Source organism: Hippopotamus amphibius, chromosome 2 (assembly GCF_030028045.1).
Source record: "Hippopotamus amphibius kiboko isolate mHipAmp2 chromosome 2, mHipAmp2.hap2, whole genome shotgun sequence".
Classification (NCBI taxonomy): Eukaryota; Metazoa; Chordata; class Mammalia; order Artiodactyla; family Hippopotamidae; genus Hippopotamus; species Hippopotamus amphibius.
In genome coordinates, this window is record NC_080187.1 from 176,107,357 (window position 1) to 176,127,342 (window position 19,986).

A 19,986-nucleotide genomic window follows, 5' to 3' on the forward strand; every position below is an offset into this window, starting at 1 on the left:
AGCAACGTGGATGGACCTAGAGATTATCATACTAAGTGAAGTAAGCCAGACAGAAAAAGACAAATATCATCGCTTATATGTGGAACTTAAAAATGTGATACAAATGAATTTATATGCAAAACAGAAATAGACCCACAGGCACAGAAAAATAGCTTATGGTTACCAAAGGGATAAATTAGGAGTTTGGGATTAACATATACACACTACTATATAAAATAGGTAACCAACAAGGACCCACTGCATGGCACAGGAAACTGTACTCAGTATTTTGTAATAACCTATAAGGGAATAGAATCTGAAAAAAAAAAATGTGTGTTTGTGTGTGTGTGTTTGTGTGTGTGTGTGTGTGTGTGTGTGTGTGTGTGTGTGTGGTCAAAAATTATCCGCACTCTGGCTGTAGAATTTATTTTAATTAACTTTTAGAAAAGACAAATACATCATTTTCCGACATAATCTCCTTGCTTTTCAATACACTTTGTCCATCTGTCAACAAGCTTTAGTATTCCCGCTAAAAAATGTTTTAGGTTGAGCTGCAAGCCACAAATGCACTGCTCTCTTCACTTCTTCATCAGAAATAAATCTGACTCCTTGACGGCTAATGCCTATGCAACCTTCTTTGAACTTCTCTAACCACTCATAGACACTTCTTTGCGACAAAACACTTTCTTCATATTGCACACAAAGTCTTCGATAAATAACGGCACTAGGTACACCCTCAGACCACGAAAAATGAATCTCTGCAAACTGCTCTTCTTTCGTGCAGATCACAAGTGGGGCATCCATCTTTGGTTGCAATGCAGTTACAAATGAACTGATATAACATGTTCACACCTGTACAACAGTGACTAGGAAGAGTAGCCTTAAACAGAAAGCGCTGATAAGAATGTGGCCAATGGAAGTTTTAATATAACCTGAGTGTGGAGAATTTTTGACTCACCCTCGTGTGTGTGTGTGTGTGTGTGTGTGTGTATAACTGAGTCACTTTGCTGTACACCTGAAATTCACACATTGTGAATCAAAACTATTTCAATTTTAAAAAAAGGAAAAAAAATAGATGTTTTTCCCATTAAAAAAAGTAACAGAAAATGCTTTGACAATGATAAAAGTATATGCTAGTGGGTAAACAAAATAAAAATATCCTTGTTTTTCCCATTGTTTAGGAAGTTTCAAATAATAATTTAGATAAATGGTAATAAATTCAAATAGTAGAGTACATAACAATAAGAAAAGATTCAAAAAATAAAAAACAGGGAAAACTAAATTTTAAAATGTAAAGAGGCACCAATTGGAATCCACTGAAAACAGAAGCTAGCAGCACTTGAGAGCTTCAGATATACAAGCAGATACCAGGGGGAGAAAGATGCCAGAGAGAGCTTTGAGAGGCCCTAGAACATCTAGCCATGCAGATTGGTGTCCTCTTTTACAAAGCAAGTACACAAAGACTGTGAAGGCGGGTGTTTTTTCAATTGCCCAAATGCCAGTCAAAAATTACAAGACATAAACAGAAACAAGAAAATATGACCTAATCAAAACATCAATATAAAACCCCCAAACTAAAGAAAATTGTATTCATGAGCTTCCTGACAAAGAATTAAAGATGCTCTATGAGTTAAAGCCAAACACAGAGAGACAGCTAAATAAAATCAGGAAAACAATGCATGAACAAAATGAGAATATCAACAGAGAAAGAAACTTAAAAACAAAAACAATCAAATAAAACTTCTGTAGCTAAAAATATAATTGAACTGAAAAATTTATTAGAAAAGTTTATTATCAGATTTCACAGGTATAAGAAAGAGTCTGTGAACTGGAAGACTGGTCATTTGAAATCACTGAAATGAACATATATAAAGAAAAATGAAGGAAATGTTTTGGTGGCCAAGGTGGTAAATTATACGAACTTACACAGAATCTATCTATGTGAATGACCTGAATACTAGAAGAAGAGATTTTGCACAACTAAAGACAAAAGGACCCATAAGACAGGTCAAAGGGTTGGAGATGTGATATAGTCAGAAAACACACACCTGGGTTAGTAACCCACAAATGAGAGAAATAACCACAGAAGTCCTCCCAAAGCAGCAAGGGATCTGAGCTATACATTGGGATCCCCAGCCTTGAAGTCCTGCATAAGGAAGATAAGACCCTGGTATGTCTGATTTAAAAACCAGTGGGGTTTATGTTCTGGAGAGCTAGAAGGCTATAGAAAAGCAAGACTCTGTGTTTAAGAACACATGCAAACTCTCACACGCTCCAAATCCCAGTGCAGAGGAAGTTGTTTAAAAGGAACCTGTGTCAGAACCACTTGCCAAACTTGGAAGGACTTGTCCTGGGGATGAACATAATGGTGGCAGCCATTTTGGGGAGTTTGTTCTACCATGATAACACCAGTGTGGCAAGTGTCATTTTGGAATCCTCTACCTAGCCTATTAGCACCAGTTACCCAGCCCCACCTACCAGGAGACTCTCATCAGCTCCAAGCCACCATGGGCCACACAGACTGCCACAGTAAAACCTGACTCCACCCTCCAGAGGGATAACACCAGCCCTGAGCCTCCCTAGGACATGCAGACAGCCACATGCAGACTCATGCCCACCAATCATTGGGCTTGTACCAGCCCTGAGCCCTCTTGGACCATTAACATGGTGGTGAGGGGACTAAGTTTTGCTGTTCAGTGGGCTGACATCAGCCACAAATCTCATCAGGCTGCACAGCCAACCACACAGGAAGCCAGGTTTGCCTTTCAGTGAACCCACAGCTGCAATACATGTTACAGACTTGCAGCCAGCTGGGCCACGGGCTAGCCCCACCTACCAGTGTGTCCACAGTAGTCATTCCTGCCATAACAGAGAGGCACACACAACCTACATAGGGGTAACCCCCAGATATAGCTCTGCTGACCAGAGTGGGGCATACTACTGGGCCCCATAGGACATTTTATATATGAAGCTATTTCTCCAAGATCAGGAAACATTATTGACATACCTAACACATGGAAATAAACACAGAGAATTGGGAAATGAGGTGATAGAGGAATATGTCCCAAACAATGGAACAAGCCATAACCTCATGGCAAAAACAAAACAAAACACTAAACAAAGTGAAAATAAGCAATATACCCAATAAGAAGTCCAAGGTAACAATCATTAAAATGCTCACTGAGCTCCTGAGAAGGATGAACAATGTGAGAATTTTGACAAAGAATTTAAAAATATAAAGAACAAAACAGAGCTAAAGAATACCATAAGTGAAACAAAAGTACACTAGGAGGAATCAACAGTGGATTAGATGAGGCAGAGGAATGGATTAGCAATTCAGAAGACAGAGTAGTGAAAATTGCCCAAGCTGAAAAGAAAAAGAAAAAGAATTTTGAAAAATGAGGATCATTCAACCGATTTCTGTGACAACATCAAATGTAATAACATCCATATTGGGGCCCAGAAAATGAGAGAGAGAAAGGGGCAGAGAGTTTTGTTTGAAGAAATAATAGCTGAAAACTTCCCTAACCTGAGGAAACAAACAGACATCCAGGTCCAGGAAGATAGACTCCCAGACAGGATGAATGCAAAGAGGACCATGCCATGATACATTATAAGTAAAATGGCAAAAAAAAAAAAAAAAAAAAAAAAAAAAAAAAAAAAGATTAAGAGAGAATATTAAAACCAGCAAGAGAAAAGCAACTAGTTATGAACAAGGGAACTCTCATAAGACTATAACCTGACTTCTGAATAGAAACTTTGCAGGCCAGAAGGGAGTAGTATGATATATTCAAAATAATGAAACGAAAAAACTACAACCAAGAGAACTCCACCAAGCAAGGTAATCATTCAGGTTTGAAGGAGAGATGAAGCATTTTATAGACAAGCACAAGGTAACTGCGTTCAGCATCACTAATCCAGCTGTATAAAAAAGTTAGGAATTTCTCTAAGAAGAAAAGAAAAGACAACAACTATAAATATAAAAAGTTATAAAAGAAAAAAATTCTCACTAATAAAGGCAAAGATACAGTAAATGTAGTAGATTAACCACTTATAAACCTCTTAGGAAGGTGAAAAGACAAAAGTAGTAAAATAGTCTATATCCATAATCAGTAGTTAAGGAATACACAAAATAAAAAGATGAAAGACATGAGGGTAAAAGCATTAAACATGGTCAGGGGAGTAAAAATGTATAACCAAAAGACATAGAATGGTGGAATGGATTAAAAAAAAAAAAAGAAATACATATATGCTGCCTAGACTCACTTCATCTAAAGACAAATAGACTGAAAGTAAAAGGATGGAAAAAAGGTATTCCATGCAAACAGAAATGAAAAGAAAGCTGTGATAGCAATATATATATCAGATTTTAAACAAGAGACCAAGAAGGACATCATACGAGGGTGATTCAAAAATTATCTGCACTCCAGTCATGTTAAAACTTCTATAAATTCTACAACCAGAGTGAGGATAATTTTTGACTCACCCTCGTATAATAATAAAAGGATCAATTCAACAAGAAGATATAACAATTGTAAATATATATCCACCCAATGTAGGAGCACCTAAATACATAAAGAGAATATTAACAAACATAAAGGGAAAAAAATGACAGTAACACAATAATAGTAGGGGACTTCAACATTCCACTTAAGATTAATGGACAGATAAATCCAGACTGGAAATCAATAAGGGAATAGTGGTCTTAAATAACACTTTAGGGAGATAGGATTAAGATGGTGGAGTAGGAGGACGTGCACTCACTCCCTCTTGCAAGAGCACCGGAATTACAACTAAATGCTGAACAATCATTGACAGAAAGACACTGGAACTCACCAAAGAAGGCACCCCACATCCAGGGACAAAGAAGAAGCCTCAATGAGATGGTAGGAGGGGCACAATCACGTTAAAATCAAATCCCATAAATGCTGGGTGGGTGACTCACAAACTGGAGAGCAGTTTTACTGCAGAAGTCCACCCACTAAATTGAGGGTTCTGAGCCCCATGTCAGGCTTCCCAACCTGGGAGTCCAGCAACGGGAGGAGGAATCCCCAGAGAATCAGACTTTGAAAGCCAGTGGGATTTGATTTCAGGACCTCCAAATGACTGGGGGAAACAGAGACTCCACTCTTGGAGGGCACACAAAACAGTGTGCTCACCAGGACCCAGGGGGAAGGAGCAGTGACCCCATAGGAGACTGAACCAGACCTACCTGCTGGTGTTGGAGGGTTGCCTGCAGAGGTGGGGGGCAGCTGTGGCTCACTGAGGAGACGGGCACTGGCAGCAGGGGTTCTGGGAAGTGCTAATTGACATGAACCCTCCCAGAGTCCACCATTAGCCCCACCAAAGAGCCTGTAAGCTCCAGTGCTAAGTAGCCTCAGGCCAAACAACCAACAAGGTGTGAACACAGCCCCAGCCATTGGGCAGACAAGCAGATTAAAGTTTTACTGAGCTCTTCCCACCAAATCGGATTAAAGTCTTATGAGCTCTGCCCACCCAGCCCTACCCACCATCAGTCCCTCCCATCAAGAAGCACGCCCCAGCCTCCTAGATAGCTTCCTCCACAAGAGGGCAGACAGCAGTATCAAACAGTATCAGCAGTATTTCATCTCACAGAACTGAAAACCACAGCCACAGAAAGATAGAGAAAATGAAAAAGCAGAGGACTTTGCACCAGATGAAGAGACAGGATAAAACCCCAGAAAAACAACTAAAGGAAGAGGAGATAGGCACCATTCCAGAAAAAGAATTCAGAATAATGATGGTGAAGATGATCCAGGACTTTGAAAAAAGACAGGATGGAAAGATCGAAAAGTTTACCAAAGACCTAGGAGAATTAAAGAGCAAACAAACAGAGATATGCAACACAATAACTGAAATGAAAAATATACGAGAAGGAACCAACAGCAGATTAATTGAGGCAGAAGGGCGAATAAGTGACCTGGAAGACAGAATGGTGATAATCACTGATGCGGAAAAGAGTAAGGAAAAAAGAATGAAAAGAACTGAAGACAGGGCTTCCTAGGTGGGGCAGCGGTTAAGAATCCGCCTGCCAATGCAGGGGACATGGGTTCGATCCCTGCTCCAGGAAGATCCCACATGCTGCGGAGCAACTAAGCCCATGAGCCACAACTATTGAGCCCATGTGTTGCAACTACTGAAGCCCACACGCCTAGAGCCCATGCTCTGCAACAAGAGAAGCCACGGCAATAAGGAGTCCCTGCACCACAACGAAGAGTAGCCCCCACTCACTGCAACTAAAGAAAGGCTGCACACAGCAAAAAAAGACCCAACACAGCCAATAAAATAAATAAATAAATAATAAAATAAATTAAAAAAAAAACTGAAGACAGCCTAAGAGACCTCTGGGACAATGTTAAACGTACCAACATTCGCATTATAGGGGTCCCAGAAGGAGAAGAGAGAGAGAAAGGACCCGAGAAAGTATTGGAAGTGATTATAGTTGAAAACTTCCCTAACATGGGAAAGGAAATAGCTACCCAAGTGCAGGAAGCACAGAGAGTCCCAGGCAGGATAAACCCAAGGAGAAACACGCCAAGACATATAGTAGTCAAACTGACAAAAATTAAAGACAGAGAAATGTTATTAAAAGCAACAAGAGTAAAATGAGAAATAACATACAAGGGAACTCCCATAAGGGTAACAGCTGATCTCTCAGCAGAAACTCTGCAAGCCAGAAGGGAGTGGCATGATATATTTCAAGTGATGAAAGGGAAGAACCTATAGCCAAGAATACTCTACCCAGCAAGAATTCATTCAGATTCGATGGAGAAATCCAAAGCTTTCCAGACAAGCAACAGCTAAGAGAATTCAGCACCACCAAACCAGCCCTACAACAAATGCTAAAGGAACTTCTCTAAGTGGAAACATCAGAGAAGAAAAGGACCTACAAAAACAAAAACAAAATGATTAAGAAAATGGTAATAGGAACATACATATCAATAATGACCTTGAATGTAAATGGACTAAATGCACCAACAAAAAGACACAGACTGGCTGAATGGATACAAAAACAAGACCAATATATATGCTGTCTACAAGAGACCCACTTCAGACCTAGGGACACATACAGATGGAAAGTGAGAGGATGGAAAAAGATATTCCATGAGAAGGAAAATCAAAAGAAAGCTGGAGTAGCAATACTCATATCAGATAAAATAGACTTTAAAATAAAAAATGTTACAAGAGACAAGAAAGGACATTACATAAAGATCAAGGGATCCATCCAAGAAGAAGAGATAACAATTACAAATATATATGCACCCAATATAGGAGCACCTCAATACATAAGGCAAATGCTAACAACTATGAAAGAGGAAATGCAAGGCAGAAATGGAGACACGGTGTAGAGAACAAACACATGGACACCAAGTGGGGAAAGCGGGGAGAGTTACGGGGGGAATTGGGAGATTGGGATACCAAATTGTACACTCTAAATATATGCTGTTTATTGTCAGTTAACTGTATCTCAATAAAAGTTCTTAAAAAAAATAACACTTTAGGCCAGATAAAATTAATAGTTTCCATTAATTAATTAAATGTAGAACACTCCATCCAAGAATAGCATATTACATGTTCTTTTCAAGTGCACATGGGACATTCTGCAGAATAGAGCACCTGGTAGACCACAAAACAAGTCACAATAAATTTAAGAAGACTGAAATCATATCAAACATCTTTTCTGACCACAATATATGAGACTAGAAATCAACTACAAGAAAAAAACTACAAAACCCACAAATACATGGCATCTAAACAACATGCTACTAAACAACAAATGAGTCGCAGAAGAAATAAAGAAGAAAATCAAAAAATACTTGGAAACAAATGAAATTGTAAACACAGTGATCCAAAATCTATGGGATGCAACACAAGAAGTTCTAAGAGAAAGTTTATAGCCATACAAGCATATCTAAGGAAAGAAGAAAAATCTAACAACTTAATCCAACACCTAAAGGAACTATAAAAGAAGAACAAACAAAACCTCAAATTAGTAGAAGGAAGGAAATAATAAAGATCAGAGCAGAAATAAATGAAATAGATATTAAAAGAGCAGTAGAATATAGCAATAAAACTGAGATGGTTCTTTGAAAAGATAAGCAAAATTGATAAGACTTTATCCAGGCTCATCAAGAAAAGAATAGAGAGGGCCCAAATAAGTAAAAGCAGAGTTGAAAAGGGAGAGGTTACAACCAACATCACAAAAATACAAAAGATTATAAGATATTATTATGAACAATTATATGCCTAGAAGAATTGGATAAATTCCTAGAAACATATAATCTTCCAAAACTGAATCAGGAAGAAATAGAAAATATTAACAGACCCATTGGTAATAATTAAATTGAATCAGTAATCAAAAAACTCTCAACAAATAAAATTCCAGGACCAGATGACTTGCCAGATGAATTTTACGAATCATTTAAAGAAGTGTTAACACCTATTCTTCTCATATAATTTCAAAAAAATGAAGAGGAAGAACACTTCTAAACCTATTCTATGCTGCCAGCATCACCCTGATACCAATATCAGACAAAAATATCACAAAAAAGAAAACTACAGGCCAATATCACTGACAAACATAGATGCACAAACCCTCCAAAAATATTTGCAAACTAAATCCAACAATACTTAAAATGATCATACACCACGATCTAGTGGGGTTTATCTCAGGGATACAAGGATGGTTCAATATCCACAAAGCAATCAACCTGAAACATCACATTAAAAAACTGAACAATAAAAACCAATGACCATTTCAATAGATGCAGAGAAAGCTTTTGACAATACTCGAATCCATTTATGATAAAAACCCTCAGCAAAGTGGGTATAGATGGAGTATACTTCAACATAAACATACCATCTATTACAAGAACGTGCTAAAATCATACTCAATGCTGAAAATCTGAAAGTGTTTTCTTTAAGATCAGGAAGAAAACAAGAATGCTCACTCTCACTGATTTTATTTATCAAAGACTTTTCAATGGATATTGGAAAACCAGGACAGCATGCAAAAGGATTGAACTAGACTACCTTCTCATGCCATATGTAAAAATTAACTCAAAATAGACTAAAGACTTAAGTGTAAGACCTGAAACCATAAAACTCCTAGAAGAAAATGCAGGAAGTATGCTCGCTGAAATTGGTCACAGCAACATTTTTTTGGATCCATCTCCTCAGGCAAGGGAAACAAAAGAAAAAAGATAAACAAATGGGACTACAGCAATGCTTTTGCACCATCAACAAAGTGAAAAGGCAGCCTACTAAATTGGAGAAGGTATTTTCAAACAATATTCCTGATTTGGGGTTAATATCCAAAATATATAAATAACTCATGCAACTCAACACCAGAAAAACAAAAATTGAAAAATGGGCCTTAATAGACATTTTTCTATTAAGAAGATATATGGATGGATAATAGGCACTTGTTAAGAAGGTCAACATCATTAACCATCAGGGAGATGCAAATCAAAGCCACAGTGACACACATGAAAAGCTGCTCAACATCACTAATTATTAGAGAAATGCAAATCAAAACTACAATGAGGTATCACCTCACACCAGTTAGAATGGGCATCATCAGAAAATCTACAAACAATAAATGCTGGAGAGGCTATGGAGAAAAGGGAACTCTCTTGCACTGTTGATGGGAATGTAAATTGATACAGCCACTATGGAGAACAGTATGGAGGGTCCTTAAAAAACTAAAAATAGAATTACCATATGACTCAGCAATCCCACTACTGGGCATATACCCAGAGAAGACCATAATTCAAAAAGACACATGCACCCCAATGTTCATTGCAGCACTATTTACAACAGTCAGGACATAGAAGCAACCTAAATGTCCATTGACAGATGAATGGATAAAGAAGATGTGGTACATATATACAATGGAATATTACACAGCCATAAAAAGGAATGAAACTGGGACATTCATAGAGACATGGATGGACCTAGAGACTGTCATACAGAGTGAAGTAAGTCAGAAAGAGAAAAACAAATATTGTATATTAATGCATATATTCAAAATCTAGAAAAATGGTACAGATCAACCAGTTTGCAAGGCAGAAATAGAGACACAGATTTAGAGAAAAAATATATGGATGCCAAGGGGGGAAAGTGGGGAGGGTTAGGGTGGGATGAATTGGGAGATTGGGATTGCCTTGTATACATTAATACACATAAGAAAAAAATATCAAATTGTACACTTTAAATATACAGTTTATTGTATGTCAATTATAGCTCAATAAAATTCTTTTTAAAAGGAAAAAAAAAAACACCACAATAACAGAATGGCTATGATCCAAAAGGCAACAAATAAGAAGTGTTGGTGAGGATGTGGAGAAAAGGGAACACTTGCACACTGCTGGTGGAATTGTAAATTGGTGCAGCCACTATGGAAAAAGTATGAAGTTTCCTCAAAAAATTAAAAATAGAACTGCCATATGATCCAGCAATTTCACATCTGGGTATTTATCCAAAGAAAACAGAAACATTAATTCAAAAGGTATATGTGCCCCAATGTTTACTGTACCATTATTTACAATAACCAAGATATGAAAGCAACTTAAATTGCATTACCCTGACATCAAAGCCAGAGAAAGACACTACAGGAAATGAAAACTACAGACCAATAACTCTGATGAATATTAAAGCAAAAACCCTCAACAAAATAATATTGAAGTGAATTTAACACCACAGTAAAAGGATTATACACTGTAACAAGTTGGAGTTTATTCCTGGAATGCAAAGATGGTTTAAAATATGAAAATCAATCAAGGTAATATACCACATTAACTGAGTGAAGGACAAAACTCACATGGCTATCTCAATTGATACAGAAAAAACATCTGACAAATTCTACATCCTTTCATGATAAAAAAAAAAACACACTCAACAAACTAGGAATAGAAGTAAATTATCTCAACATAATAAAGGTCATTTGAGAAAAGCTCACAGCTAACATTACAGCCAATGGTGAAAAGACTGAAAGCTTTTCCTCTAGATCAGAAATTAGGCAAGAATGTCCACTCTCACCATTTCTGTTCAACATAATATTGGAAGTCCTATCCAGGGCTATTACACAAGAAAAAGAGATAATATTATCCTAAAATTTTTTAAAAAGGAAGTAAAATAATTTCTTTTATAGACAGCATGATCTTATAAGTAGAAAACACTACAGATTTCAACAAACAGACCTTATAAACAAATTCATCAAAGTTATAGGATACAAAAATCAAAACAAAAATTAGTTGCATTTCTATACACTAACTACAAACAGTCCAAAAATAAAATTAAACATCAATTTCATTTACAATAGCATCGGAATTAAAATAAGAATAAATCAACCTAAGGAGGTTGAATATATGTACACTGAAAACTATAAGAGACTGATAAAATAAATTGCAGAGGTAAATAAATGCAAAGACATTCTGTGTTCATGGATTGGAAGACAATATTGTTAAGATGTTCTTACTACCCAAAGTAATCTGCAGACTCAATGCAATACCTAAGCTAAGTGAATATAGCATAGTTATTACAATTTAAAAAATGAAATTAAAGAAAAAGAAAAATTTACAGTGGTTTCTTTCAAAAAGAAAGAAAATTTACATAAAGAGTAAAAAATTCTAAAATTTACTCTGAAAACTAAAATACACAACTGAGAGAAATTAAGTGAAGACTCAATGCTGTTATATGGCAATTGCCCCTAAACAATTATATAGTTTGATGGATATATTAAAATCCCAAATAATATCCTCATAAGTATGTTTAAGGAAATTGATAAGCTAATTCTACAATGTAGATGAAAATGCATAGGGCCTAGAATACACAAAGCAATATTATAGAACAAAGGGGGAGATTTACACTATTAGATAACAACATTTAATGTAAATCCTAGTGTGATTAAGAGAGTGTTGTATTAATAAAAGAATAGAGATATAGAGAAGACTGAAATCGAGGCCCATACATAGTGTTATTTATCACTCAGCCTCCATTGCAATCCAGTCAGAAATCAAATGTTCTAGGTCAATTAAATATCCATATAAAAGAAAATGAAATTTGAAACCCTACCTCATACCACATACAAAAATTAATTTTAAAAGGATCATATCCTTAAAAGTGAAAACCAAAAATCTTTAAGCATCTATTTGTAAAAATAAGAATATTTTCATGACTTTGCAACAAAAATTCCCTGAAAGAAATCTTTAACCATGTATGAAAAAACTCCACATTATTAAAATTAAAAGCTTCTGCTTATTACCAAGACACCATTAAGTGAAAAGGTAAGCTACTGATAGAATTAGATTATTGCAATACAAATGTAGGTGAGTCAAAAATTATCCGCACTCTGGCTGTGCAGCCAACAAAAGTTTTAATATAATTGGAGTGTGGATAATTTTTGACTCACCCTCGTGTATTCAACAAAGGATTTGCTTATACATTAAACAAATAATTTAATTCAATAAGAAAATGCGCATGACTCAGTTAACAATTGAGCAACAATTTGAAGGGGCACTTCATCAAAAAGATTTCCAAATAGCCCATAAACATATGAAAAAGGTGTTCAGCATCATTGCTTATCAAGAATATGCAAATTAAACCACAGGTACCATAACACACTCAGCAGAATGGGTAAAAATTCTTTTTAGAGATGGATAATAACAAGCGTCGAAGAGGATGTGGAGTACTAAAAACTCTCTTACAATGCTGGTCATATATAAATTAGTACAATCACATCCAAAAATGTTCGGCAGTTTCTTACTGAATTAAACATACTTTCATTCTATGATTGAAAAGTTTCACTATTGGTGTACATATACATCCAACAGAAATGAGTGTTATGTCCATCAAAAAACGTGTACAGGAATGTTCATAGCAGCTTTAATTGTACCTGCCAAAAATGAGAAACCACCCAAATATCCAACAACAATGTAATGTTTAAGTAAATTATGGTATGTTCATACAGAGGAAGCAGTAATACAGCTCACTGGCAATAAAAATAAACACTGGTAAACATAATCACTTGGAGAAATTTCACAGATAGTGTCAAATCAAAGTAATCAAACACAGAGCATGCATCATACAATTTCACTTATATGAGGTTCAAAAAGGCTAAATTAATCAAGGGTGATAGAAATCATAAAAAAGAGTTTTAGGGTTTTTGACTGAGAGGGGGACATAAGGAAGCCTCCTGAGGTACTGTTAATATTGTATATCTCCATCTGGTTGGAAGTTTAAGTAAAAATTGAATCAATTATAAATTTAGGCTAGGAGTAAATATTTCAACATTTGCATCATGTAATATCCTTGAAGTCTAGAGAATTTCCTTATACTAATAATGAAAACATAATAAGCAATAAGTGATAATGAACATGAAATTTCCAGAAGAAAAAGTATGTAATTAATCAAAACCAAAAAAATTGTTTATTCACACTGCTGATGAGGCAAACACAGATTAAAATAACTATTATTTTTACCTATCACATTTGCAAAATTAAAACTAAATAATAGTAAAGGTTTATATTATCCAGCGTTGGAAAGAGTGTGAAATAGTGCCATGTATATTTTTCATGGGAGGAAAAAAATCTGTCAGTATTTGCCTCAGAAATTTCACTTTCAGGCCTCTATCCCTTCCAAATACTCAAAAAATATCTAAAGAACTATGAATAAAATTCAAAATTTAAAATTGTTCACTGCATAATTTATGTAATAGTTATAGAATAATAATATACATGCCCATCAATAGAATATTTATTTCATTACAGCATACCCATGTTTTAAAAATATTATGTATAATTTTAAAAAGAATTAGAGCTGCATATAGTACATGAAAGCATATCCATGACTCAGTCTCTCTCTCTTTTTCTCCTCTGTTTCTCTATTTCCCTTTCTGAATTCTCTCCTTTCTCAGTGGTATGGAGGTGGCAGTGGAAGACAGAGTGAGATTTTTATTCTTACTTTACATCGTTCTATAATTTGGAAAAATAATACAAAATCTAAAGTGGAAAATTCTGATTAGAGAAGGCATTTCATATGGAGAAAGCAGCGCAAAAGTGTACTGTTTTTGGCAAGGCATCTGCAACCAAGCTTTTCCTAATGTTTCATTATCCTTCCCATCAACCTCAGTCCTGGGAACATTTACCAACATAACCCAGCTGACATTGCAACTGTCACATCTTTTTTCTTTGCTTTTTCTTTTTCCTATTTCCTTTTACCTTCACATCCCACTATTAGCACAACACACACATATTTTTGTGTTCCATAATTTCTGGCAATAGGTTGTGATTAAAAAATTTTAATGATTCCCTTTGCTATTTGATTGTGAGTACCTGAATCCCTAAATCCCTAAAGTTCAAAATTTCCTAATGATGGCCAGCGTAACCAGGGGGTTCCTCCTAATTTATTTATCTTCCTGTTTCCTTAGTGTCTAGGATGGTTCTGTAGTGTTAATGCTCTAGGCTTCTGCGAATATAAGACCTGAGAATCTACACTCTACATGCAGAAGGTATATAATTTGACTTAAACTCTATTATGCTGAAAGCCCTTCTTCATGCTCCTCTCATCTGTACCCACTTGCAAGATCAGTATTTAATGGTAATTGTATTTTTCAGTAGTAGATCATATTGCATTACAATATTACAAGAGTGAGTCACCCTCGTATATCAATTATATATTAATAAATCAAACAATACATTTTAAAGTTTTTAAGAATATATGATTAGCTAAAAGTTAACCATGTTTGCCTCCTGGTATTGGGTCGATATTATTTTCTTCATGTTTTCTATGTTTTAGACTTCAGCAAGACGCATTCACTATTTTTGAAATTATAAAAAATTGTAAACATGAAAAATTAAATACTGAAATATTTCTTGAAAAACAAATCTATTGTTAAAAACTTGCTTTTAATAAATCTGAGGTTGTTTGATGTTATACCTAGACAATAATTACTCTCTAAAAAAGTTATAAAGATTATAATTAAGGGGATTTTTACCTGAAATTTAGTAACTGCAAATAAGTAACAATTAAGCTGCAAAAAAGAACAAACTTCAAATATTCAATTTTTAATATAAAAATAAGATTTTTCACATGCAAAAAAGCCCTGTGGATATGCATAACTATAAAAATTCACAAAAAGTTTATTTATTAATCTTAAATATAATGGAGTTCATTATAGAAAATTTAAACTATCAACAGGTAAAAAGAAAGTTTCAATTGTCAAAATTAACATTTACATTTTGTTTTCTTTCTCTTTAGTTTAGTTGTTTATATAGTTTAACTTTTCTGTATATACAGATTTTTCCATGTTTTAAATATATTTTTGTGTCTTGTTTTTTTCCCCTTTTTCAGTTAACCAGTTTCTCAGGTTAATGAATCTTTTTGCAAACATAATTTTAACAAAATAATATTTAAATTTAGGGGGTTTTCTTCATATCATTCCTTGATACTTGTAATTGTTAGTGTAGAATTAGTATAATATTTCTATTCATATAATTTCATAAGAAGTATGTAAATTTTTGTTTTATTTAAACTAACTTTTACTTGGTTTAAAATTATTTTTTTCAAAACTTATTATTATTATTATTATTATTAGTTTTGGCCTCACCACGTGGCTTGCAGGATCTCAGTTCCCTGACCAGGGACTGGACCTGGGCCATCGAAGTGAAAGCACAGAGTCCTTACCATTAGGATACCAGGAAACCTGCTTTTATAAAACTACCAAAACTTTTATTCTTGTTAAATACCTAAATGAAGATATTCAGTTCATATATTCAGAAAGGATATAAACTATGATAAGGAAAATCCACCAGTCTCTAAACTTGAAATTATTATGTCTTAATCCCTCAAAATATTGCTGTGTGTGTGTGTAGAACAGAATGTGAGTCAACAGCAGCTATCATGAGCGCCCACATTCCTCAGTGGACTCTCACCCATTTCATCTCATGCAGTTCCACCTTCTAGCCATTGCTCATACGAATGGATGAAATACACAAACACACTCCCTGGATTGCTAATTCTTTTACCTCAGAGATATAACTTCTTTTTTTTTTTTTAATTGTATTGATAACCTTTATTTTATACTCATTTTTAAACTTAGTTGCATTTTCAGCTTATATATAACTTTAACAGGCACCTTATAATTTTATAGGTTATTTGCAAAAAGTAAGCTTATGTACACACGTTTTCTTAGAGATAAAAAGCACATAAGGAATGAACATGGGACAAGGGGCCACATCTGGGGATTACACAACAGTTTAGCTCTGTGGCAGCCACTATAATACTCTAATATCTGAGACAGCAGAGATCAGAAAGATGAGAAAATGACCCTCAAAGAAACAATGTTGTCTTTCCATCACTTTCTGTGGATTGAGGCTAGTCCTAAAGAGACTTGTTAGACTACGTCCATCCCACTTAGCTGAACAGGGCTGAGCTGCCACCAATGATCATGGGAACTGATTCAGGAAAGTCTAAATTTCTGACACAAGACCTGAATGTATCCAGCATTACACACCAGTGTTAGCATGCACTAGAAAATGTGACTTAGTCATCAGGGAACACAGGAAGTCAATTTATTTCAAATAACACTACAAGTAATAGGTTCTCCAAGTCCTGAATCTAAGACCTAGAATTGTTGCAACCTCTCCTCTTGGTTCTCCAGATACATCCAAGCATGGTGCCAGCTATTCGGGGAGGCTGGATGTCTCCAAGTTGTGTCCGTTTAGAAAAGGAGCAGAAACCATCTTCTCACTCACTGACCCACCACCTTTGGATTTCTCATGTCTACCCTCTTAACACTTTATCCTTTAGTTTTTTAAACCATGACCCACTTTTTGTTTTTCATTGTCCACTGGCAAAGTTTCTTCTTCTCTGAAGTTCTAATTCCAAAGAGATGGCTTCTGCTTTCCTTACTTACACTTGCATTAGGGTTGCATCCTCTCCATACAAAAGTATATGCTTTTAGAGAGCTACCTCTATTAAAAATATGATTTTATTCTCCCAGCAAAAATAGATTATGAACAAACAGCAAAACAAATCTGCTCTTTTTACTACACCCTTTGAGCTGCCTCTTGGCCTCTTCCCATCACAGGAACTGCCTTATTCAGTTTCAAGTTTTACTTGAGCGTGTTTAACTATTTCTGCTCAAAGAACTCAGTCAATGTAATATGGAAAGTACATCTCTGATCACATCTCCCTGTTTCTTCAACATGTATTTAAATTTCTACAACATTCCATACAGGGTGAATTCATACAGAAGAATTGGGCTTTGGCTAAAACCTTTTCCACACTGATATCTTTGGTTTAGATTTTCGATTTCTAGTAAAAGGTAAGTGATGTCTAAATGCCTTCCTGCATCTTCTGTAGTCTTAGGGTTTCTTTTTATCGTGAGTTTTCAGATGTTGAGAAAGTTTAGAGTTTAGACTGAAAGCTTTTCCACATTGATTACATACAAAGGGTTTTATAACTTCTTTTTACACAATTTGATAGGAGTCAAAAGAGTCACTTGAATGTATGAATAAACATTTTATGATTCTATTTAGATCAGTAAAAGTGTAATATGTGCTCATAGGTCCACAGCCTTGACTTAAGATGAGAAAAGTATTATAGGTAATAACAAGTTCAGCAGAAAAGTATTATAACAATGTATTATAAATATAATGTATTATAGCTGGACAGACATTCAGCAATCTTAGGTAAGTTTGGGTCACGAGCTAGCAATAAGCCCAAAGTGGAAAATAAGCCTTCCTCTGGCCATTTTTACAGAGCAGAGCCTTAAGAATTATCTTGATAGAAAGGAGCACAGGGTTATTATAGTAGCCTAACCATCTACACAGTGGGATGATTTCCTATTCCAAATAAAACCTCTGCAGACCCTAACGCCTGTGAGCTGGAATTTTAAATTCTACCTTCAAGTTTATTTTTTTGTAAAGATTTTAACTTTTTTTGAAAAATATTAGTACCTCAGGGAAATGTAACATGCGCCTTGACACCGAATATAAAAAGGAGAAAGGCAAATACTGACTGGTGGAAGAGAGAGATACATCAAGTTGAAGTAAAAAGTCCAGTACTGGTAACTTCATTCTTCAAAAAAATCTTGGTTACTTCATCAGTGTCTCAAAGCTAGAGTTGTTGGAGAATATATATTCATATTATCTAAGGAGAAAATAATTTCTTCCAGCTAATCAATCAAGATATATCCTATAGAAAAAGATCCCATTTGAAATAAGAAGATTCTTGCATTTTTGTGTGAAATATCTCATCCATTTTTATTACTTTAAAATATTTATGTATGTATGTATGGCTATGTTGGGTCTTCGTTGCTGTGCACAGGCTTTCCCTACTTGTGGTGAGCTGGGGCCACTCTTCATTGTGGTGCGCAGGCTTTTCATTGCGGTGGCTTCTCTTGTTGTGGAGCGTGGGCTCTAGGCACGTGGGCTTCAATAGGTGCAGCACATGGGCTCAGTAGTTGTGGCTCGCAGGCTCTAGAGTGCAGGCTCAGTTGTTGTGGTGCATGGGCTTAGTTGCTCTGAGGCATGTGGAATCTTCCCAGACCAGGAATCAAACTGTGTCCCCTGCATTGGCAGGCGGATTCTTAACCACTGCACCACCAGGGAAGTCCTCACCCATTTTTAATGTTACGAATGCCCCATTTTTAATGTTACTAATGTTGTTTAATTTCTTTGATCTAGGTGAAGCCAGGTCAAATGGATGAAAACCAAACAGAAGAAGTGAGAGAATTTGTCCTGGCAGGCTTCTCACAGACCCCATCTATTGAAACAGGACTATTTGTACTATTTCTTTTTTTCTATGTGTCCACTTGGGTAGGCAATGTCCTTATCATGGTCACAGTGGTCTCTGATAACCATCTGAATCTGTCACCCATGTATTTCTTTCTTGGCAACCTCTCTTTCCTTGACCTGTGTTATTCAACAGTAACCACCCCTAAGCTTCTGGCAGACTTTCTTGATGACGAAAAGCTCATTCCCTATAACCAATGCATTGTGCAGCTCTTCTTCCTGCATTTTGTAGGGGCAGCTGAGATGTTACTGCTCACAGTGATGGCCTATGATCGCTACGTTGCAATTTGTCGCCCGCTGCACTATACCACTATCATGAGTCGAGGATTATGCTGTATGTTGGTAGCTGCCTCCTGGATGGGAGGATTTGTGCACTCCACTGTCCAGACGATTCTCACTGTCCGTCTGCCTTTTTGTGGGCCAAACCAGGTGGACAACTTCTTTTGTGATGTCCCTCCTGTCATCAAACTTGCCTGTGCAGACACATTTGTCATTGAATTGCTAATGGTATCCAACAGTGGGTTGATCTCTACCAGCTCCTTTGTAGTGTTGGTTTCTTCCTACACTACTATCCTGGTCAAGATTCGCTCCAGGGAGGGAAGGCGAAAAGCGCTCTCAACCTGTGGCTCTCACCTCATGGTGGTAACACTCTTTTTCGGACCCTGTATTTTCATCTATGCTCGTCCCTTCTCCACTTTTTCTGTGGACAAGATGGTGTCTGTACTCTACAACGTTATCACCCCCATGCTGAATCCCCTCATCTACACACTTCGGAACAAAGAAGTCAAATCAGCCATGCGAAAGCTGTGGGATAGGAGTGGACTTACTTGGAAAAAGCAGGACACATAAGAAGATGAAGTGAGTTTTTGCAAGCAGAGAATCTGAGGTTAAAATAATTACTTTGCCACGAATGTGTTAGGAGATGGTAGCATAGTTGTTTGGTTTTATTCCATTAAATCATAATCAAATAAAGTCTAAAAAATTTCTTTCATACTGAATTGCTCTGTCTTCTGCTTCCTTTTCTTCCCTTAAGCAAATCTGTTTTCTGTTTTTCTATCAGTTTTTGTTCTTCCATTCTCTCCATTCATCTGATCAAATTTTATTCTATCCATTTTGTTAATTCAGTTTATCACATACAGGTACAAACTACCATTTTAAAGTTCTCACCAATTTCTTCTCTATCTTGCCA

General features: G+C 35.9%; 1 protein-coding gene across 1 annotated transcript; it reads left to right on the forward strand.

The window, feature by feature from the left end:
* The first annotated feature begins 18,704 nt into the window (after window positions 1-18,704).
* On the forward strand, window positions 18,705-19,646 carry LOC130846197 (olfactory receptor 4Q2). The gene has a single exon (XM_057724285.1). It carries the CDS (start codon window positions 18,705-18,707, stop codon window positions 19,644-19,646), a length of 942 nt encoding a protein of 313 aa, XP_057580268.1.
* The last annotated feature ends 340 nt before the right edge of the window (window positions 19,647-19,986 follow it).